This window comes from Scyliorhinus canicula, chromosome 4 (genome assembly GCF_902713615.1).
Source record: "Scyliorhinus canicula chromosome 4, sScyCan1.1, whole genome shotgun sequence".
NCBI lineage: Eukaryota > Metazoa > Chordata > Chondrichthyes > Carcharhiniformes > Scyliorhinidae > Scyliorhinus > Scyliorhinus canicula.
In genome coordinates this window covers 100927372-100950756 of record NC_052149.1, presented here as the reverse complement: position 1 = coordinate 100950756, position 23385 = coordinate 100927372, and the positions used below count along the sequence as shown (strand labels likewise).

General features: G+C 47.8%; 1 protein-coding gene across 3 annotated transcripts in view; it reads left to right on the top strand.

Moving 5' to 3' along the window:
- nuf2 (UF2 component of NDC80 kinetochore complex) overlaps positions 1-23385 on the top strand; it is a 75191-nt gene that overhangs the window by 16363 nt on the left and 35443 nt on the right. For all 3 annotated transcript variants that reach the window (XM_038794903.1, XM_038794904.1, XM_038794905.1), the window contains exons 4-6: positions 5574-5650; positions 13869-13930; positions 17163-17260. In XM_038794903.1, the coding sequence (XP_038650831.1) occupies positions 5574-5650; positions 13869-13930; positions 17163-17260 (237 nt within the window). The remainder of the gene's footprint in view (positions 1-5573; positions 5651-13868; positions 13931-17162; positions 17261-23385) is intronic.

Below are 23385 nucleotides of genomic sequence, written 5' to 3'. Positions count from 1 at the left end.
TTCCAGTAACCTTTAAGTAAATCTAGTTTGGAAATAAAAGCTGATTGTCCCACCTTCTCAATGCAATCCTCCAAGCGTGGGATAGGATAAGAGTGCGTTCTTGTAACTGCATTAACCTTTCTATAGGTTACCATCTGGATTCGGTCCCATCACTATGGATGAGCTCCATTGGCTGCAACCCACTTCAATTATGCCGCTTTTAAGCATACTCTCAATCTCTTTGTTAACCTGTGCCAATTTTAAAGGGTAAGTCTATATGGATGTTGTTTAATTGGAACAGCATTTCCCACATTTACATCATGCATTGCCATTTTAGTACGTCCCAACTTATCTCCACAAATGTGCCCATGTGATATCAATAACTCTTTCAGGTCAGTCCGTTTTCCTCTGGACAGTAACTCAACAATTTATCCCAATTTTTAAGAACATCCTCGTTTTCCAATTTAATTTGAGGGATGTCAAATTCAGAGACATCTGGATTTGGTTCTTCCCTTTGAGCTAGAATTATTAAAACCTCCTCCTTTTGCTCCCTTCCCTTTCAAAGTACCGTTTAAGCATATTCACATGACACACTCGGTGAGTTTTCCTTCTATCTGGTGTTCTTAGCACATAATTCACCTCATTAATTTCCTTTCAATCTGATAAGGTCCATAAAACCTTGCTTTTAAAGGTTGACCTGCCACTGGTAACAATACTAAAACTTTATCTCCACTGGCAAAATCACAAACTTTTGCTTTCTTGTCCGCTACCCGTTTCATCACGTTGTGCAACTTTTAAATGCTGTCCAGCCAATTCACCTGCTCTATTTATTCATTCCCTAAAATTTGACACGTAATCCAATATTGTAAGTTCCGAATGCTCACTCACCAATTTTTCCTTAATCAATTTAGTGGTCCTCTTACCTCATGACCAAAATTAGTTCAAAAAGACTGAATTTGGTTGACTCATTAGGTGCATCTTAATTGCAAACAGTACAAATGGAATTCCTTTATCCCAATCCTTTAATCTTTAATGTCAAATGCCACCTTTCTAACGCTCCCTGTGATTCTGGATGGTATGCAGTTGATTTAAATTGTTTCATTCCTGAGCTATCCATAACTTCTTTGAATAACCTTGAGGTGAAATTTGATCCTTGATCCGATTATTTCTGTGGGTAGTTCATATCTAGTAAAGAATTTAAGTAACTCCTCCACAATCTTTTTACCTGTAATATTGCGTACTGCAGTGGCCTCTGGAAACCTAGTCTACATATCCATTATAGTCAAAAGGTATTGATTCCCACTTTTTGTTTTAGGAAGTGGTCCTACGCAATCAATTCGGACCCTTGTAAAAGGTTCCTCAAATGCTGGAATGGGTATTAAGAGCGCTGGTTTTATCACTGCTTGAGGTTTCCCTATCACTTGACATGTGTGACATGATCGACAAAATTTAACTCCATCTTTATGTAGTCCAGGCCAATAAAAATATTTTTGTATTTTAGCTTGAGTTTTCCTTACTCCCAAATGACCTCCCACTGGTACCTCGTGCTACTCGCAACACCTCCTTTCTATACCCTACCGGCAATATCACTTGATGAACTTCTACCCACTTTTCATCCGCCTGCATATGTAAAGGTCTCCATTTTCTCATTAGGCCATTACTTTTACAGTAATAACATTCTGGTATACACTCAGATTCCTCTTCTGTGTATGCTTTCTGATTCATCTGTTTTGTTTCTATATCTTTGGGGCAGCACGGTAGCACAAGTGGGTAGCACTATGGCTTCACACCACCCAGGTTGAATTCCCCGCTGGGTCACTGTCTGTGCAGAGTCTGCACATTCTCCCCGTATCTGCGTGGGTTTCCTCTGGGAGCTCTGATTCCCTCCCACAGTCCAAAGACGTGCAGGTTAGGTGAATTGGCCATGATAAATTGCCCTTAGTGATCAAAGACGTTAGGAGGGATCATTGGGTTTCGGGGTTAGGATAGAAGTGAGGGCTTAAGTGGGTCGGTGCAGACCCGATGGGCCGAATGGCCTCCTTCTGCACTGCATGTTCTATGCTCTATACTTTCTGTGATAACTCCGCCAATTTTCCTGAACTAAAAATATCCGCCTCATCCTGCACCTGTTCTTGATCTTTTCCAACTATCTGATCGCAAATCGTTTCTGATAATTGAACTTCATCTTCTCTCTTTAATTTCTCCTCTTGCCTTAACCTGTGACTTTGCGAACTTGTTACTACACAATCCGGAAAAATCCCAGGATATTCGTCCTTCAACACTTCAGTTGTCTGATTTTCCACTGGCTTATGAACCACAGTCGGCATCACTCCCACCTGTGATCCAGCTATATCATTACCCAAGATAAACTGTATTCCTGGACAAGGTAGTTTCTCGATTACTCCTACTACCACTTCACCACTCTTCACTGGACCTTTCAACCTTATATAATGGAACACTACTCTTCTCGCCCTGAATTCCACATATTACTACCTTTTCTGGCAATATTCCTCCCAAACAACATAACTCCTCATCTCTTACCATCAAAGATTGACGAGCTCCCGTATCACTTAAAATTGTGACTTCTTTACCTACTCCTCCTGGTACACATGAGTAAATTTTCCCCACACAAGTAAATTCTTTAAAGAGATCTGACACATTTTTATTAATCACCTCTTGATCAGGCTGTACAATCTTTTGCACCTCCTTCGTTTCACTTGGGCTTTCCTGCACCACTTTAACAAATCCCACTGGCTCATCCTGATTTACCACATCAGCCTTTCCAGTGCTTTTCTTCAACCACCAACACTGTGACTTTACATGCCTAGTTTATTACAGTGAAAACATTTGAAACTTTTCATTTATCTTCCTCCCTCCTGGATTTCTTTTGTAATCTGAGGTATGCTCTCCTTATTATCTCCCATCAGACCCCCTTTAGCTTTACCACTCTTTTCCCCAGTTTCTATCCCTCACGGGCTGAAACTGATGTCGGAAACCAGACTTCGATTTATGAAGTAATTCATAATCATTTCTATTTCTGCTGCTAGTTTCACAGTTTTAACCCTCTGCTCTTCTACACAATTTCTCACTATGTCAGGAATTGAATTTTTAAACACCTCCAAAAGTAGAATTTCTCGGAGAGCTTCATACGTTTGGTCTATTTTCAAAGCCCTTATTCACCTACCAAAATTACTGTTTGATCCTTTCAATCTCCATGTATGTTTGACCAGGATCTTTCTTAAAATTTCTAAACCTTTGTCTGTAGGCTTCAGGCACTAGTTCATATGCACCTAAGATGGATTTTTTCACCTCCTCATCCGTCCCAGATATCTCCTCCGATAGTGATGCAAACACTTCACTAGCTCTACCTACCAATTTTGTTTGAATCAGTAATACCCACATATCCTGTGGCCATTTCATTTGTTTGGCTACCTTCTCAAATGAAATGAAAAAGGCTTCTACCTCCTTCTCATCAAACCGTGGCAATGTTTGCACATATTGAAATAGATCCCTACCAAGCCTTCGACTATGACGCTCATGCTCATTATCCTCATCACTCTCCTCAGACCGTATGTTTTTCTTTACATCCGACAATTTTAACTGACTGTCATATTTCATGCCATTTTCTGAAGTTCAAACTCTTTTTCCCTTTCCTCTCTCTCATTTTCTTTTTCCTCTCTATCTATTTCTCTTTTTCTTTTTCCCTGATCTGTACCATTTTTCTTTCTTTTTGTTCTGCTAGGACTTTTCTTTCTTCTCTTTTGTTTTCTTTTTCCCTGATCTGTATCTCCATTTCTCTTTTTCCCTTATTTCGTATTCAAGCTGCTTTAATTCTTTCTCATGATCAAGTTGCTTGATCTGTAACTGAATTTTTGCCATCTCCAATGAGTCGGATTGTATCTCAGGCAATTTTAAATGCTCAGCTACCACCGTAAGTACCTCTTTTCATATTCTGTCAGGTAATGTTACTGCAGTGTTTTTGCCCAATCTAAAATCCTGTTTTTAGTGTCTGTTCGTAAGGTATTGCGTGTGACCTTCTCTACCACCAAAAACTTCTGAGCATCTGAAAAAGCCATTGTCCACAACACACTCCCTACATAAACTGGAATACCTCACCTGTAAAGCAAACACAAATATGCTCAACCTTCACAGTCTTTAAGTTCACTAAGCCAACCCAAACACAAATGATATATTTTTATTCCGGACGAGCCCCAAATTTGTTATGGGCCAGGGTTTAGAAAACTCCAAAGTATATCATGGAGTTTACCTGACCTACAACTTTCAATAGATTTTGGTTATGAGGAGTTCAAGGGTCTACTTTCCAGGTGCCATGCAACAGAGACCATGGGCGGGATTCTCCGGGAATTGGCAGGGCAGGCAGAAACGGTGCAGTGGAGTGGCGGGAACCACTGGCATTGGGCCGCGTCAGGGGCTAAGACGGTGCCGGAGTGATTTGCGGCGGCCGGCCGGCGTTGGAGGCCTTTGGCGCCACGCCAGCCGGGGGTGAAGGGACTCCAGCTTCTGCTGACGTCATCCTCGCGCATGCGCAGGGGGGGTTCACCTTCGCTCCGGCCATTGCGGTGGCTTACATGGCCGGCGCATAGGAATAGAGTGCCCCCATGGCACAGGCCCGCCCGCGGATCGGTGGGCTTCGACCACGGGCCAGGCCACCATGGGGGCAGCCCCCGGGGCTAGATCGCCCCATGCCCCCGCGAGGACCCCGGAGGCAGGCCACGGAGCTGGGTCCCGCCGGTAGCGACCTGCCTTGATTTACGCCGGCGGGACCTGGCAGAAACAGGTGGGAATTCGGCCCATCGCGGGCCGGAGAATCGCTGGGGGGAGGCTGCCGACTGATGTGGCTAAATTCCCGCCCCCGCCAAATCTCCTCCGGCGCCGGAGAATTCACGCCGCTCCCGGCGATTCTCCGATCCGGCGGGGGATCGGAGAATCCCACCCCTTAAGTATTTTTAAACAAAACAATGTTTATTCTATGCATTTATAAAGACACAGTAAACATTTTATCAGCTGCCAACACAACTACCCCCCCAAAGATACAGTACTCTATATGTAACCCTTAATACCTTTCCCAACAACATCCATAAGCCAAACACCCTTTTTAACAAAGCAGTAGGTATAAATTCTTTACACAAGACCGTTATCACTTTCAAATTATCAAGTGATCTGGACACCTTTTAACAGAGAGAGAGACAAAATGAACATTCCTTGCCTGAAATCAGCTTTCAACTGCCTAAAACAAAAGTAAAACACAAAGCCATAAACAGATTCCAGCTCAAAACGAAAGTAAAAGCCAGAGACACAACCCAGCTCCACCCACACAATGACATCACTGCAGCTTTTTGAAAACACCCATTTCTTAAAGGTACACTCCCATGACAGTAACATGAAAAATATTAATTCATTGTGCTCTTGGCAATGTTGGATAATGTGCCCAAAAGTATTTTACTTGAACACTACAGGACATTTATTGTTGCCGATAACCTCCTGTCAGCCAACTTCTGAAAGGCCTGTTTTGAAAATGGAATGTTTTTAAGCCTTTCAAATGTCGTAAATAAATCTGTCTGGTTTATATATAGATGCCCATGAGTGAAAATATGCCATATCCTCAACTTTCTGAAGGCTTTATCCCAATTATGAATCTGAATGTTTGCATGTAAGTATCAGAGTAGCCTTGTAGAACAATACATCTTTGATATTTGATAATCAAAGATGAAGATTTTGGAGCATTGATACATAAGAGAACTGTTAGTTTCTCTGTTACCAGCATTTATTCACTATGTATTTTTAACTTTATTCACTCCAGTTTATCATAAAAGCCCTGCAGCGCAGGAGACCATTCGGCCCATCGAGTCTGCACCAACCCTCTGAAAGAGCACCCACCCTATCCCTGTACCCCACCTAGCCTTTTGGACACTTAAGGGGCAATTTAGCATGGTCAATCTACCCAATCACATCTTTGGACTGTGGGAGGAAACTGGAGCACCTGCAGGACTCCCACACAGACACTGGGAGAACGTACAAACTCCACACAGACCGTCACTCAAGGCTGGAATTTAACCCAGGCCCCTGCCACTGTGAGACACCAGTGCTAACCATCATTTAAATATTCCTCACTGATCAATTTTTAATCTTTTTTGAAGAATACTGGAGAAACCTAATACCAACCGTAATGCAGGTCGCAGCATTTGATCTTTATCAGATTAGTGATTGAATTGAAGTTACTGAACATATTTAAGAAGGAAATACATCTCTTGACTCTGAAGGCATCAAGGGGTATGGGGAGAGAGTGGTGGTATGAGTTGAGTTAGAGGATCAGCCATGATCACATTGAATGGCGAAGCAGGCTCGAGGGGCTGAATGGCCCCCTGCTCCTATTTTCTATGCTTCTCTGATAAGTGGAAATTATATAAATACTTCTGTCAGAGATTTGGTGCTATCTCCAATGCAAACAGCTTGAATCAATTAGTACAAATAAGTTGTGTTAGTGTACTTGGGTCTTACATTTGTAATTAGTTTTAATGCAATCCAAAATCTGAACATTGACAATGCGTTTGTATAGATAATAGGAAAAGTTTTAAATGGGTGTGCATTACAAATTTTGAGTCAGCCCCATGTACTCCTCTGATTTGGTGATACTGACTAGTGACTCCTGTGATCCGAAAAGTACTTTTATTTCCCAGAATCTAGTATCCAGTTAAAATGCTCCCGGTCTGACTTTACCCTTCAAGGGTGCTGATTTATTTTTCATTTTTAAAGTGCTTTTCATTTTTAAAGTGCTCAATTTTTTTTTTTCCAATTAAGGGGCAATTTAGCATGGCCAATCCACCTGCCTTGCCCATATTTGGGCTGTAGGGAGTGAGACCCCCTGTAGACACGGGAGAATGTGTAAACTCCATACGGACAGTGACCTGGGGCCTGGATCGAACCCAGATCCTTGAAGGCGTGAGGCAGCAGTGCTAGCTACTGTTTGATCGCGCCGCACCTGCTGATTTTTTTTCACTACTTCCTGAAACATGCTAACTATATCATAAACAATTCTAAGATTGCTTAATTTGAAAAATTCTGAGAAGTAAAAATTTATAATGTTAATCCCATAAACACCTGAGATGAATAAGCAGTTATTGCTTTTAATTGCAGCCCACTCTTTTAAGATGGTTCCCATTATTTAATTTCTTCTTTTTTTATTTTTTTATTTTTATTTATTTAAAAAAAATATATAATTTTTATTGATATTTTTTGAAAAATGTATAACAACAGAACAATAATAATATAAATATAAACACCACCCGGACCCGTAACACCGCATATCACGAACCCTCCCAAACCCAATGAACAACAAAATAAATTTAAAATAAATTAAATTAACATAAACAATGCCCCCCTGAAACCCCCCCCCCCCCCGGGTTGCTGCTGCTGCTGACCTAGTTCCCTATCGTTGAGCCAGAAAGTCGAGGAAAGGCTGCCACCGCCTAAAGAACCCTTGTACCGACCCCCTTAGGGCGAATTTGACCTTCTCCAGCTTAATGAATCCCGCCATGTCATTAATCCAGGTCTCCACACTTGGGGGTCTCACATCTTTCCATTGCAACAAGATCCTCCGCCGGGCTACTAGGGACGCAAAGGCCAAAACACCGGCCTCTTTCGCCTCCTGCACTCCCGGCTCCACCCCAACCCCAAATATCGCGAGTCCCCAGCCTGGCTTGACCCTGGACCTACCACCCACGACACCGTCCTCGCCACCCCCTGCCAGAATTCCCCCAGTGCCGGGCATGCCCAAAACATATGGGCATGGTTCGCTGGGCTCCCCGAAAACCTAATGCACCTGTCCTCACCCCCAAAAAACCTGATCATCCTCGTCCCGGACATACGAGCCCTGTGCAGTACCTTGAACTGGATGAGGCTAAGCCTCGCACATGAAGAGGAGGAGTTCACCCTCTCCAGGGCATTCACCCATGTCCCCATCTCAATCTGCTCCCCGAGCTCCGCTTCCCACTTAGACTTCAGCTCCTCTACTGACACCTCCTCCACCTCCTGCATCACCTGGTAGATGTCAGACACCTTCCCATCCCCGACCCACACCCCCGAAAGCACCCTATCCCTTACCCCCCGCGGGGGCAGCAAAGGGAACCCCTCCACCTGCCGCCTAGCAAACGCCTTGACCTGAAGGTACCTGAACATATTCCCCGGGTGGAGCTCAAACTTCTCCTCCAGCTCATCCAGGCTCGCAAACCTCCCGTCAATGAACAGGTCTCCCAACTTCCTTATGCCCACCCTGTGCCATCCCAGGAACCTGCCATCAATGTTCCCTGGGACAAACCGGTGGTTCCCCCGCAGCGGGTCCTCCACTGAGCCCCCCCACTTCCCCCCTGTGTCGCCTCCACTGCCCCCAAATCTTGAGGCTAGCCGCCACCACCGGGCTCGTAGTGTACATCGTTGACGGGAGCGGCAACGGCGCCGTTACCAGTGCCTTCAAGCTCGTGCCTCCACAGGACGCCATCTCCATCCGTTTCCATGCTGCCCCCTCCCCGTCCATTACCCACTTGCGTACCATCGAGACATTAGCCGCCCAATAGTACCCAGAGAGGTTGGGCAGCGCCAGCCCCCCTCTATCCCTGCCCCGCTCCAAAAAGACCCTCCTCACCCTCGGAGTCCCGTGCGCCCAAACAAATCCAGTGATGCTGCTGCTCACCCTCCTAAAAAAGGCCCTCGGAATAAAAATGGGGAGGCACTGAAACAAAAACCTCGGGAGTACCGTCATTTTAAACGGACTGTATTCTACACGCCAACGACAGCGGCAGCATGTCCCAACATTTAAACTCCTCCTCCATCTGCTCCACCAACCTAGTAAAATTAAGCTTATGCAAAGTCCCCCAACTCCTAGCCACCTGAACCCCCAGGTACCTAAAACTCCTCACTGCCCTTTTTAGCGGGAGCCGACCAATCCCCTCCTCCTGATCTCCCGGGTGTACAACAAACAGCTCGTTCTTGCCCAGGTTCAACTTGTAGCCCGAGAAACTCCCAAACTCAGCAAGAATCTCCATCACCTCCGGCATTCCCCCCCCCACCGGGTCTGCTACATACAGCAGCAAGTCATCTGCATAAAGTGACACTCAGTGCTCCTCCCCACCTTGCACCAGACCCTCCACCTCCCCGACTCCCTGAGCGCCATGGCCAGAGGCTCAATTGCCAACGCAAAAAGCAAGGGGGACAGGGGGCACCCCTGCCTCGTCCCACGGTAGAGCCTGAAGTACTCTGACCTCCTCCTATTTGTCGCTACACTCGCCATCGGGGCCTCGTACAACAACCTCACCCATTTAATAAACCCCATCCCAAACCCGAACCTCTCTAACACCTCCCACAAGTACCCCCACTCAACCCTATCAAAGGCCTTCTCCGCATCTACCACAATCTCCGCCTCTTCTTCTGCCGCCGGCATCATTATCACATTTAGCAGCCTTCGCACGTTAGTGTTCAGCTGCCTCCCCTTCACAAAACCCGTCTGATCTTCATGTATCACTCCCGGCACACAGTCCTCTATTCTAGTGGCCAAGACCTTCGCCAGCAACTTGGTGTCCACATTCAACAGTGAAATTGGCCTATATGATCCACACTGCAAGGGGTCCTTATCTCACTTTAGGATCAGGGAAATCAGCGCCCGTGACATCGCCGGGTGCAAAACTCCCCCCTCTCATGCCTCATTAAAGGTCCGAACCAGCAGGGGGCCCAACAGGCGCGCATATTTTTTATAAAATTAAACCTGGAACCCATCCGGTCCCGGCGCCTCCCCGACTGCACGTGGCCAATCCCTCTAACCAGCTCCTCCACCTCGATCGGCGCTCCCAGTCCCTCCACCTGCTCCTCCTGCACCCTTGGAAATCGCAGCCTGTTCAAAAAGCTCCCCCCCCCCACCACCACCGGCGGCTCCGACCAGTACAGTTCCCTGTAGAAGTCCCTGAAGACCCCTACCCCCTTCCGCACCACATTCCCACCCTATCCTTCACTCCACCAATCTCCCTAGCCGCGTCCCGCTTGCGGAGCTGATGCGCCAGCATCCTGCTCGTCTTCTCTCCATATTCGTAGACCGCTCCCTGCGCCTTCCTCCACTGAGTCTCCGCCTTTCTGGTGGTCAATAAATCAAACTTGGCCTGCAGGCTACGCCCTTCCCCAACAATCCCACCTCCGGGGCCCCGCATACCTCCTATCTACACTCAGCAGCTCCCCACCAGTCTCTCCCTCTCCCTCCTTTCCCCCCGCTTCCTATGGGCTTGGATGGAAATCAGCTCGCCCCTAATCACTGCCTTCAGAGCCTCCCACACCATCCCCACCCGGACCTCCCCAGTATCATTGGCCTCGAGGTACCTCTCAATACATCCCCGGACCCTCCTGCACACCTCCTCATCAGCCAACAACCCCACGTTCAGACACCAAAGCGGGCGCTGGTCCCGCACCTCCCCCATCTCCAGATCCACCCAATGCGGAGCATGGTCCGAAATCGCTATAGCCGAATATTCGGCATGCTCCACCCTCGGGACCAGCCCCCTACTCAGGACAAAAAAAATCAATACGGGAATAAACCCTGTGCACGTGGGAGAAAAAAGAGTACTCCCGAGCCCTCGGCCTCCCAAACCTCCAGGGATCCACCCCTCCCATCTGGTCCATAAACCCCCTCAACACCTTGGCCGCCGCCGGCCTCCTGCCTGTCCTAGAACTAGAACGATCCAGTGGGGGATCCAGCACCGTATTGAAATCCCCCCCCCCCCCCCATTATCAAGCCCCCCCGCCTCCAGTCAGGAATGCGGCCCAACATACGCCTCATGAAACCGGCATCATCCCAATTTGGGGCATATACATTTACCAACCACCCTCTCCCTCTGCAGCTTACCGCTCACCATCACCTATCTGCCGCCACTATCAGCCACCGCCTCAAACGCCACCCTCTTCCCCACCAGGATCGCCACCCCCCGGTTCTTTGCATTGAGCCCTGAGTGGAAAACTTGCCCCACACACCCCTTCCTCAGACGAACCTGGTCCGCCACCTTCAGGTGAGTCTCCTGAAGCATGGCCACGTCCGCCTTCAGCCCCTTCAGATGCGAAAACACCCGTGCCCGCTTAACCGGCCCATTCAATCCCCTCACGTGCCACGTGATCAGCTGGATCAGGGGGCACCCCATCCCCCTCCCCCTTCGACTAGCCATAGCCCATCGACTGCTCGCCCCTGGCCAGCACCCCCCACTCAGCCCGTTTCCCATGGCGATAGAACTTCACCCCGACCCCCCCCCCCCCCCCCCCCCCCCCCCCCCCCGACCCGCACAGCTCCTCCCTGGCCAATCCAGCAGCAACCCGGTATCTCCCCCCCCCCCCCCCCCCCCCCCCCCCCCCCCAACAAGGTTAGGACCCCTCCTAGCTGCGATGCTCCCTCCATAGTACTTCCGTGAGTCAGCTGACTTCTGCTGACCCCGGCAGCTCCCACCCTAACTCCGACCCCTCCCGATATGGGGACACCCCCACCCTGCAGCAGCTCCTTGGCACCGCTCCAGCACGGGAAAACGGAACTGATATCCACGCACCTTGCCTCTAGCTCCACCCCCCTGGTCCCGCAGCGCGAGAAGCCAGAGGAAAGCCCGCGCTTTCCCACTGCCCCACCCCACCCCCTCAACGGAGCTCCCAGAAAGCAGTCCCAACCCATCCACCAACCCCGTACAAACAAACAAAAAACAACCACAGACCCCAACACCCCCCCTTAAAACACAAAACCATAACCAACACCATCCGAAAGCAGAAAAAAACCCAGAATAGCCAGCAACAGCATAAACAGTGATACACAAAACCCCCACAGTCCCCAATCCCCAGTTCGAGTCCAACTTTTCGGCCTGCACAAAGGCCCACGCCTCCTCCGGGGACTCAAAATAGTGATGGCGGTCCTTGTAGGTGACCCACAAGCGCGCAGGCGGCAGCATGCCGAATTTCACCTGCCTGCTGTGGAGCACCGCCTTCGTCCGGTTGAACCCGGCCCTCCGCTTGGCCACCTCCGCACTCCAGTCCTGGTAGATGCGCACGACCGAATTCTCCCACTTGCTGCTCCTCACCTTCTTGGCCCATCGCAGCACACACTCCCGGTCACTGAACCGATGGAACCGAACCAGCACCGCCCGCGGGGGTTCCATCGCCTTAAGCCTCCTGGCCAGTACTCTGTGGGCCCCCTCCAGCTCCAGGGGCAGATGGAAAGATCCTGCCCCAAACCAGCGAGTTCAGCATCGCGGCCACATAAGCCGGCAGGTCCGACCCCTCCAGCCCCTCCGCGAGGCCCAGGATCCGCAAGTTCTTCCTCCTTGACCGAAACTCCATCTCCTCAAACCGATCTTGCCACTTTTTGTGGAGCGCCTCGTGCATCTCCACCTTCCCCACGAGGGCCGAAACCTCATCCTCGCGCTCAGAGGCCTGTTGCTGCAACTCAAGGATCGCTGCACCCTGGGTTGTCTGGGTCTCCAGCAACTTACTTGTCATAACCTTCAGAGAGTCCAGCAACTCCACTTTCAGCTCCGTAAAGTAGCTGCTGCTCCACCGCCCACTGCCTCCACTCCTTGGGGGCTCCACCGGCCGCCATTTTGTCCACCTTCCCCCGCTTTTCCAGAGGAGCTGCTGCCGTTTTTTTCCCCGCCCCACTCCGGGTCCGCACCATAAATCCCGGGGGGTATTGCTCCAGACCCCTTTACACACCGGGAATCGTCGAATCAGCGCCATTTGGGGCCCTTAAAAGAGCCCACAAGTCCTACGAAAGCGAGAGCTGCCGAACGTGCGGCTTAGCTCCGCATTGCCGCCACCGGAACTATTTCATTTGTTCTTAATGTAGGACTGCATTACCTGATTGACATTTTGTGCACACTTTTTAACTATAGATGTTCTGTCTGCTTATTCTAGTTCCAAGGAACTTCATCTGATCTCAAGTGATTCTTTCTTTTTCAAAGGAATTTGTGCTCCATATAGTTCCTCTGTTCTTATTCAACGCTATTATGATGTGTGCTATCTGGTGTGAAATAATTGTTAGTATCCAATGGTTTTGACTGTTAGGCTGACTGGAAAATTATTGCAAATTTATCAGATTTGAGTCTTTACATCAATTTAACTTTATGCCCTATGACCTGATGATTCTGCTTGCAGAGTGTTTCAGTTTTATGTTCCCTATACTGTTAATATTTTGTACGCTTTAACAAGGTCACAAATTAACCATCTTTCTGGCCTGCAGAGTTTGAGATTAATTAAAATTTTCCTCCAAGCTCATCCCATTTATTTTAAAAAGTGTTTTTGCAGTGGCAACTGACTACTATATTGCACATATGCAGGAAATTTTGTCACAGCTTCCCCCACTTCTTCACCATGACTTTGGTTGAAGACTGGCAGAAGCACCCACGTATTATGCATATAATTTGGGTTTCTGGTGATGTCACATTGACAAAGTAGGTAAAAGCCCGTAAGAAATTCTCAGTGATAATATTGGTCTTGGCTTTTCACTTCTTGGATCCTGGTAGTCATTTATCATGTTGATTGAACTCTTTATGTTACTACACAAATCCCTGTTACTGATGTAATCCAAACACTTGGCTGACTTTTTAAAACTTGGCTGACTTTTTAAAGATGATACATGAGACATGGTTATTTACTGATAAGTAAGTTATGACAAGCATGAATTGTATTTTAAAAGGCTATGCTGTATTTAGTTAAATAATGTTTTTTTACTAAGTAGATTTTAACTTTCATGGAATTTTAATCACATTTGCATTGCAGCCAACATATACTGTTAAATAATGTGTGCTGGATTTTTATTTGTGAGATCCTATAACGTTGTCTGAACTAATATTTTATATCTCTCTCAGGCAGAATTTAATATTACTGTGCTCAATTCCCTATTTTGAGATGAGTGACCTCTTGAACCCAAGTAAGTTTTAAACATTTCCAAATTAATTTGAGTTCTAGATTCTAACAAATATGCAAAGTGCAAGTTGTTATAAACGTATATACAAAATTAGGAAAATAATCAACTTAATTAAAATAGTTTATTTTTCAAGAACTGTTCTTGAGATTTTCCCGAGCTGCTTTTTGATTTTCACAGGCTTCCTTTTCATTCTCACAACTTCTTCATTTTGTGATGCAGTCACAGTGACATTACCTTCTTCATTGTGTTGATTTCTTTCTTTGGATTGATACAGTAGCACAAATACCAAAGACTGTAAGATAAATGACAAGCGAATCAATCGTATTGATTGAGAGATCAGCGTCGGCCAGGACACACAGAAATTCCTTACACCTCTTTAGAACTGTTGTTGGTCATTTTGGTCCACTTGAGAAGGAGATGAAGTTTTGATTCAACATCTCATCTGAAAAAACAGTTCCTGGAATGGTGAATCTTCCCTCAGTTTTGCACTGAATTGCCACCCCAGATTACGTACTCAAATCTTGCGATTTGAATAGACATCCTTCCCACTCAGAATGAAAAGTGCTACAAGAAGAGTTGAGTGTGTACTCCTGTGAATTGTTCCTCACTGACATTGTTTTGGAAGCAAATGTAAGCACATGACATTTGTTGACAACATTAAAATAGGGAGCAGTAATAAGGAAACATCATGTAGAAAAGGTTTAGGATGTGTTTTGAAAATGGCAAAATTAATTTCACCATGGAAAATTTAAAGCTCTTTAAACTTCACGAACAATATATCGCATCCTGTGCTTGTCATCCTACTTTGTGGTCTAATTAACTTTACACAGTTTAGCAGTATCTTCATTCTCACATCCATTTAGACTCTCATCTGATCTCCAGGGTCCCAGGTTCGATTCCTGGCTTGGGTCACTTTCTGTGGGGAGTCTGCACATTCTTCCTGTGTCTGCGTGGGTTTCCTCCGGGTGCTCCAGTTTCCTCCCACAAGTCCCGAAAGATGTGCTGTTAGGTAATTTGGGCATTCTGAATTCTCCCTCTGTGTACCCGAACAGGCGCTGGAATGTGGTGACTAGGGGCTTTACACAGTAACTTTATTGCAGTGTTAATGTAAGCCGACTTGTGACAATAAAGATTATTTTTAAAAAATGTTTTAAAACCTATTTTGAATCTCTTAACATTTCTGATAATTAATTGACTGAGATTATCTATTATATTATGCCACTGTTAAACCTCTCTGATTTTGTCTCTTTTATATATTACTTTCCTTGCACGTTTTTCTGAATGTTTCTTTTTCTCCCTCCAACCTGCTTTCTGATTCTGTTAATATGTTAATATGCTTCTTTCTCACTTATTTCTCTGTTGCGAAGAAAGACCCAACCTGAAACGTTGACATGTTTGTCCTCTCCACATATTCCCACATATCCTATTTCATCATTATTTAATACTTCCGGCTTTTAAAAAATAATTTGTTTCAGTTCTCCCATAATGGTGTTCATACTGAGTTGAAAAATAGCTGTTTTATGGAAAAGGGACTATTATCAAGAAAGCACCATGATGATTTCTTCCTGGCTGTTGTGGCAGTGGCTCCAGCTCTGGTTCACAGCAGCCGCCAGTGGTGTAACATCATCGCACATGCAGGGAGTTGGGCCTTGCACGTGTGTCATCTGGTCTCTCTCACATGGAGGTGACCATTCTCTCATTTATGCCCATGTCATTGATTTTTCAAGGGTTTTGGGGAAACTCAGGGCAAATTTGCCCACTGCTCTCATGTATTTTGAACGCTGTCCCAATATCAGTGTTAAGTATTTAATCCAGTAGAGTATATTACTAACATTACCTAAACAAGCAAACAATTATTCACTGCGTCTAGTTTGCTGCCCTTTTGGTTTATGTATGAAATTCCTCATTTTTGCTGAACCTGTCGTCATGAATGCCTGTAATAGGTGAAAGGGTCAATTTTGAACCAACTGCGAAACTAACTGCTCTATTGAGCCCTTTCTGTGATTGCCCGCAAAGCACTATAATACAATCTTGCATGCTTTGAAACTCCTTGGTGGTGTGGGCAGCTATGTGCTGCCCATAGAAGTATCACTGACTTTGCCAGCAGAAATGCTCCAGCTCCTGGCAATGCTTCTGTTCCCTTAATACCTTCAGTATTGTGAATTCTTGAGGCATGTTAAAACTGACTAATAGAAGTGACACTGGGCTGTATTTTTCCTAACCTGTAGTATTTTTAAATGTGCGCTAACATATTGGCATATCAACTGTTTCTGATGAGAAATCAAAGGGGGATAAAATTATGAAATGGGACTGATTTAGCCAGTGATCAAATAATTCTGGATTGAAGTTCTGCTTGGAATATGGCTTCCTGGGTATTTCTCAGTTCCACTGAATAGCACTTGTTAATCAGCTGTGGACAGAAGCAGCACAAATATATTGAAAACTTTTGTCTAGATTTGGCTGCTGCATCTGATTTGATTTTTAGCTTCTCTACAAGTATCCTCCCCATCCAAATTCTGTCTGACACTGATATAGTCTTGTAATATTGGGGGTGCAAAGGCAAGAATATAGAGCACCTATCTCAAACCACAGCCATCCTCTAAACATCACAGACCTATACAAATACCTTGAGTTTTGTGTGCTGCAAGGTTGATGTATACGTACTCTAGGGTCGCCACAAGGTACCATTGAATCTGATCATTGGCACTTCTGACAGTGTAAAAAAAAATGAAGCTTAGAACGAGTTCCCTCTGACTTGTTGATTCTTGTATGTCCCATTTTACCAACTTCCCACAACATCTCGGAGTGGATTATTAATTCAGAGATTTGTCCTGACCTACAAACATACTATTATTACATTTGCATGGTATGAGAGAAAGTACGATTTTCCATTTTCTGTATTTTATGATAGCAGTAGGTGTTGCTGACAGTTTGTTGATAATTACAATTGATATTGAATGAAGTAAAATGAAGTTAGGAAGTTGAATGGGGGTTAAAGGAAAGAAACAATGCTTTTGAAATCTGATGGGGCAATTGCACTATTTTTTTCAGGTGCATCATTATGATTAATTTTGCTGCATTATTGTTTAACTTGTTTAACCTGGATAACAATTTTGGAAACAACTTCAACGTACCTTCTATGCAATTTTACAGAAGCTATGAGTAGGACTCTTATTTTTTTCCTATCTTCTCCTTTCTCACTTGCTCATTTGATACACCAACGTTTTCAACAAAGAAACAAAATGTACTATTGTCATCTTGAGTGGCATCATCAACTTTCTTCAGTTCAGAAAAGGAGCTCTAGATACCTACCTGAACCAACAAAAAAGTTTTGTAAGTATCAGCTGTAAATCTAAACTAATCCTATTGTTTGTGTGTTGCAAAGTGAATGTAACAAGATTCCTGTAACAATTAGAATGGTTGCTCTTGCACCAAAATATAAGGGAGGATTTAATTAATTATTGTGTGCAGGATTTATATGTTTCCATTTTGTATTTTTTTTTGTCTTGATGTATATTTATCTAATTCTACTTGTGAAGAAGCTAAGGATAGTTACAGTGTCAGTCGATGTAACTACAGGTATATCCCAGAATAGAACCCTGGCTCAACCGTAACTTATTTTAATAAAAGGTGGCGGAACAGAGTCACAGGACCGCTAATTAGTTTTTAACATTTAGAAACATGGAAAGATGGATTATTATGCATTTCCCCATTACTCCTCCCTTAGCTTCACGAATGCATACAGATTTTAAGATTAACATGAATTACAAAGTATATCTTAAACTGATGGTCCCATTAATGCACAGTATCTTTTAAGCACCCAGATTGGCTGTGGTCAAATACACACACTCTGCTCTGAACCCAAGTTAGTGTCTGTGAATTTCTTCTCAGAGTTCCCCTCGATGATTCTTGTACGGTGAGGCACCTTATCTCCCTGAATTCCAACTGAGTGATTTCAAATTCCACTTTCAAATAGGCACACTTTCAAATCTTTTCAATGTTTTTTCTCAACTACTCTCTTCAAAGACTTACTTTCAGGTTTTACACCTTTCATTTTATGTTTTCTTTTGTCTTAAAGGCTTCCACACAATCTCTGAAATCCAGCCACTGATTTTCTCGATTATTCCAAATAATGTCTCTCAGACCTTAGCACTGTTGCAAATATCTGTCTGGCCTCTCCCAATCCAATGTCTTTTCAACTCTTTGTGATTTTACAGAAAAATAATCTGTTCTGGTTCCCAGTTTCACTGTCTTGAAGCCCAGACTTCTTGGAAACTTCTCTATATTTCTCTGGTTTCCTTAACTGCTCTTGAGATCTCTGCACTTGTTTTCTAAACCATTACTCCATGGTATGGTTTTCTTCAAGCAAAGCAGACAGAGACCTTCCCTCTCTAGCTTTCGACCAACTGTTTCTAGCAGAGCTGCGAGAGATGTCTTCTCTCTTACTACCTTAGTTCCAACTGCTAATGAATTCAGCCAAAACTAAGCTCAAAACCTTTTGCCCTTAAAAGGGCCCCAAGTTGCTCAGCAAACATTGAGAGTTTATTTACTCGTCACGCCATGGCCCTTTCTTTTTTTTTAATATAATTTTTATTGGAATTTTTTACAGAAAATATAAAACATGACAAACAATGAAATGCAACAAAATAACCCATAATAACTGTGACACCCCCAGACCGTATCGGCGCATGTATCACATCCCCCCCCCCCCCAATCCCAATGAACAACAAAAGAACTTAAAAATATATTAAAATTAAATAAACAAACATAGTCATTGTCGCCCCCCCCCCCCCCCCGGTTGCTGCTGCTACTGTCCCTGTACCCTACCGTTGAGCCAGAAAGTCGAGAAAAGGCTGCCACCGCCTAAAGAACCCTTGTACCGACCCTCTCAGGGCGAATTTGACCTTCTCTAGCTTAATGAAACCAGCCATGTCATTGATCCAGGTCTCCACGCTTGGGGGCCTCGCATCCTTCCATTGTAGCAAGATCCTTCGCCGGGCTACTAGGGACGCAAAGGCCAGCACACCGGCCTCTTTTGCCTCCTGCACTCCCGGCTCCACCCCAACCCCAAAAATCGCGAGTCCCCATCCTGGCTTGACCCTGGATCCCACCACCCTCGACACCGTCCTCGCCACCCCCTTCCAGAACTCCTCCAGTGCCGGGCATGCCCAGAACATATGGGCATGGTTCGCTGGACTCCCCGAGCACCTGACACACCTGTCCTCACCCCCAAAGAACCTACTCATCCTCGTCCCAGTCATGTGGGCCCTATGCAGCACCTTGAATTGGATGAGGCTAAGCCGCGCACACGAGGAGGAAGAATTAACCCTCTCCAGAGCATCAGCCCATGTCCCGTCTTCGATCTGTTCCCCCAGTTCCCCCTCCCACTTAGCTTTCAGCTCCTCTACTGACGCCTCCTCCGCCTCCTGCATAACCTTGTAGATATCGGATATCTTCCCCTCCCCGACCCAGACCCCTGAAAGCACCCTGTCGCTCACCCCCCTCGCGGGAAGCGAAGGGAATCCCTCCACCTGCTGCCTAGCAAATGCCTTTACCTGCAGATACCTGAACATGTTCCCCGGGGGGAGCCCAAATTTCTCCTCCAACTCCCCCAGGCTCGCAAACCTCCCATCAATAAACAGGTCCCTCAGCTGTCTGATGCCCGCTCTGTGCCAACCCTGAAATCCCCCATCAATGTTCCCCGGGACGAACCTATGGTTCCCCCTTAACGGAGCCTCCATTGAGCCCCCCACTTCTCCCCTATGTCGCCTCCACTGCCCCCAAATCTTGAGGGTAGCCGCCACCACCGGACTTGTGTATACCTCGTAGGAGGGAGCGGCCACGGCGCCGTTACCAGGGCCCCCAGGCTTGTATCCCCACAGGACGTCCTCTCCATCCGTTTCCATGCTGCCCCCTCCCCCTCCATTACCCACTTGCGCACCATCGACACATTGGCCGCCCAATAATACCCCGAGAGATTGGGTAACGCCAGCCCCCCACCATCTCTACCCCGCTCCAAGAAGACCCTCTTCACCCTCGGGGTCCCATGCACCCAAACAAAGCTCATGATGCTGCTAGTCACCCTTCTAAAAAAGGCCCTAGGGATAAAGATGGGCAAACACTGAAAAAGGAACAAGAACCTCGGGAGAACCGTCATTTTGACGGACTGCACTCTACCCGCCAACGATAGCGGCACCATGTCCCACCTTTTAAATTCCTCCTCCATCTGCTCCACCAGCCTGGTAAAATTAAGCTTATGGAGAGTCCCCCAACTCCTGGCCACCTGCACCCCCAGGTATCTGAAACTCTTCACTGCCCTCTTAAATGGGAGTCTCCCGATTCCCTCCTCCTGATCACCCGGGTGTACTACAAATACCTCACTCTTGCCTAAATTTAACTTATAGCCCGAGAAGCCCCCAAATTCCGCTAACAGCTCCATTCCATCACCCCCGGCATTCCACCCTCTGGATCCGCCACATACAACAGCAGGTCGTCCGCATACAGCGATACACGATGTTCCTCCCCACCCCGCACCAGACCCCTCCATCTCCCTGACTCCCTCAACGCCATAGCCAAAGGTTCAATCGCCAGTGCAAAGAGCAAGGGGGACAGGGGGCACCCCTGCCTGGTCCCACAGTAGAGCCTAAAGTACTCCGATCTCCTTCCATTGGTAACTACACTTGCCATCGGAGCCGCGTAGAGCAGCCTCACCCATTTGATGAATCCCTCCCCGAATCCGAACCGCTCCAGCACCTCCCACAGGTACCCCCACTCAACTCTATCAAATGCTTTCTCCGCATCCAGCGCCACCACTATCTCAGCCTCACCCTCCACTGCCGGCATCATAATAACATTTAGTAGTCTCCGCACATTCGTGTTGAGCTGCCGTCCCTTGACAAATCCTGTCTGATCCTCATGTATCACCCCTGGCACACAGTCCTCTATCCTGGTGGCCAGGATCTTCGCCAGCAACTTAGCGTCAACATTGAGGAGCGAGATAGGCCTGTATGATCCACACTGCAAGGGGTCCTTATCCCGCTTCAGGATCAGAGAGATCAGTGCCCGCGACATCGTCGGGGGCAAAGCCCCCCCCTCCCATGCCTCATTGAAGGCTCGCACCAACAGGGGACCCACCAGATCCGCATACTTTTTATAAAATTCCACCGGGAACCCGTCCGGCCCCGGCGCCTTACCTGACTGCATTTGCCCGATCCCCCTGACTAGCTCCTCCAACTCTATCGGCGCCCCCAGCCCCTCTACCAGCTCCTCTTGAACCCTTGGGAAACATAGCCTGTTCATGAAGCTCTCCATCCCCCCTCTCCCCATCGGAGGCTCTGACCGGTACAGTTCCTCGTAGAAGTCCCTAAAGACCCCATTTACTTCTGTCCCCTTCTGCACTACATTCCCACCCCCATCCGTCACTCCACCAATTTCCCTAGCCGCATCCCGCCTGCGGAGCTGATGCGCCAACATCCTGCTCGCCTTCTCCCCATACTCGTATACCGCGCCCTGCGACCTCCTCCACTGTGTCTCTGCCTTTCTGTTGGTCAACAAGTCAAATTTGGCCTGCAAACTACGCCGTTCCCCCAGCAACCCCTCCTCCGGTGCCTCCGCGTATCTCCTGTCCACATCCAGGAGCTCCCCCACCAGTCTCTCCCTCTCCTTCCTCTCCCTCCTTTCCCTATGGGTCCGTATGGAGATCAGCTCCCCCCGGATCACTGCTTTCAGAGCCTCCCAGACCATCCCCACCCGGACCTCCCCCGTGTCGTTGGTATCAAGATACCCCTCAATACTTCCCCGGACCCTCCTACACACCTCCTCATCAGCCAGCATCCCCACATCCAGGCGCCAGAGTGGGCGCTGGTCCCGCGCCTCCCCCATCTCCAGATCAACCCAGTGCGGAGCATGGTCTGAAATTGCTATGGCCGAATACTCTGCATCCTGCACCTTCGGGATCAATCCCCTGCTCAGGATGAAAAAATCTATTCGGGAATAGACCCTATGGACATGGGAGAAAAAGGAATACTCCCGCGCTCTCGGCCTCCCAAACCTCCAGGGATCCACCCCTCCCATCTGGTCCATAAACCCCCTCAGTACTTTGGCCGCCGCCGGTCTACTACCCGTCCTTGAACTGGACCGGTCCAGTGGGGGATCCAGCACTGTGTTAAAGTCTCCCCCCATGATCAGGCCCCCTGCCTCCAGGTCCGGAATGCGGCCCAACAATCGCCTCATGAAGCCGGCATCATCCCAATTCGGGGCATATACATTAACCAGCACCACCTTCTCTCCCTGCAGCCTACCCTTCACCATAATATATCTGCCCTCCTTGTCCGACACCACCTCAGCCGCCTCGAACGCCACCCTCTTCCCCACCAGAATCGCCACCCCCCCGGTTCTTCGCGTCCAATCCTGAGTGAAAAACCTGTCCCACCCACCCCTTCCTCAGACGAACCTGGTCCGCCACCTTCAAGTGGGTCTCCTGGAGCATAGCCACGTCCGCCTTCAGCCCCTTCAGATGAGAAATTACCCTAGTTCTCTTAACCGGCCCATTCAGCCCCCTCACGTTCCAGGTAATCAGACGGATCAGAGGGCAACCCGCCCCCCTCCCCCGCCGGCTAGCCATAGCTTATCGACTGCTCGCCCCAGGCCAGCTCGCCCCGCCTGACCCGTTCCCCATGGCGATAACACCTCTCCTCTACCCCCCCGGCCCACGCCAGCTCCTTCCTGGCCATTCCAGCAGCAACCCGGTATCCCCCCCCACCCCCCCAGGCTAGGACCCCTCCTAGCCGCGACGCACCCTCCATGGTACTTCCGTGAGTCAGCTAACTTCTGCTGACCCGGCTGCTCCTGCCAAAACCCATCTCCTCCCGGCATGGGGTCATCCCCCTCTTGCCACACCTCCTTGGCACCGCTTCAGCGCGGGAAAGAAAACCAGTAGAGGCCACGCCCCCACCTCCAGCTCCGCCCCCCCCCCCCCCGCAGCGCGGACAACCAGAGGAAAGCCCGCGCTTTCACACTGCCACACCCCACCCTTCTGACGCAGCTCCTTAAAATCCAGTTTCACCCCAACCCCCGGCCCCGTACAGAAGAGAACATATAAAGCACATACCCCCAACGTTCCCCACATACCCCACACCCATACCCAACAGACAAACCCACCCGGAAACAGAGCAAAAAGAAAACCAGCATAAAAAAAACACGTGTCAAAATTGAAGTGCAAAAACAGCAACGGCCATAGTGTGTCCCCAGACCCTAGTTCGAGTCCAGCTTCTCCGCCTGTACAAAGGCCCACGCCTCCTCCGGGGACTCGAAGTAGTGGTGCCGGTCCTTATATGTCACCCACAGACGCGCAGGCTGCAGCATTCCAAATCTGACCTGCTTGGCATACAGCACCGCCTTCGTCCGGTTGAACCCGGCCCGCCGCTTTGCCACCTCCGCACTCCAGTCCTGGTAGATTC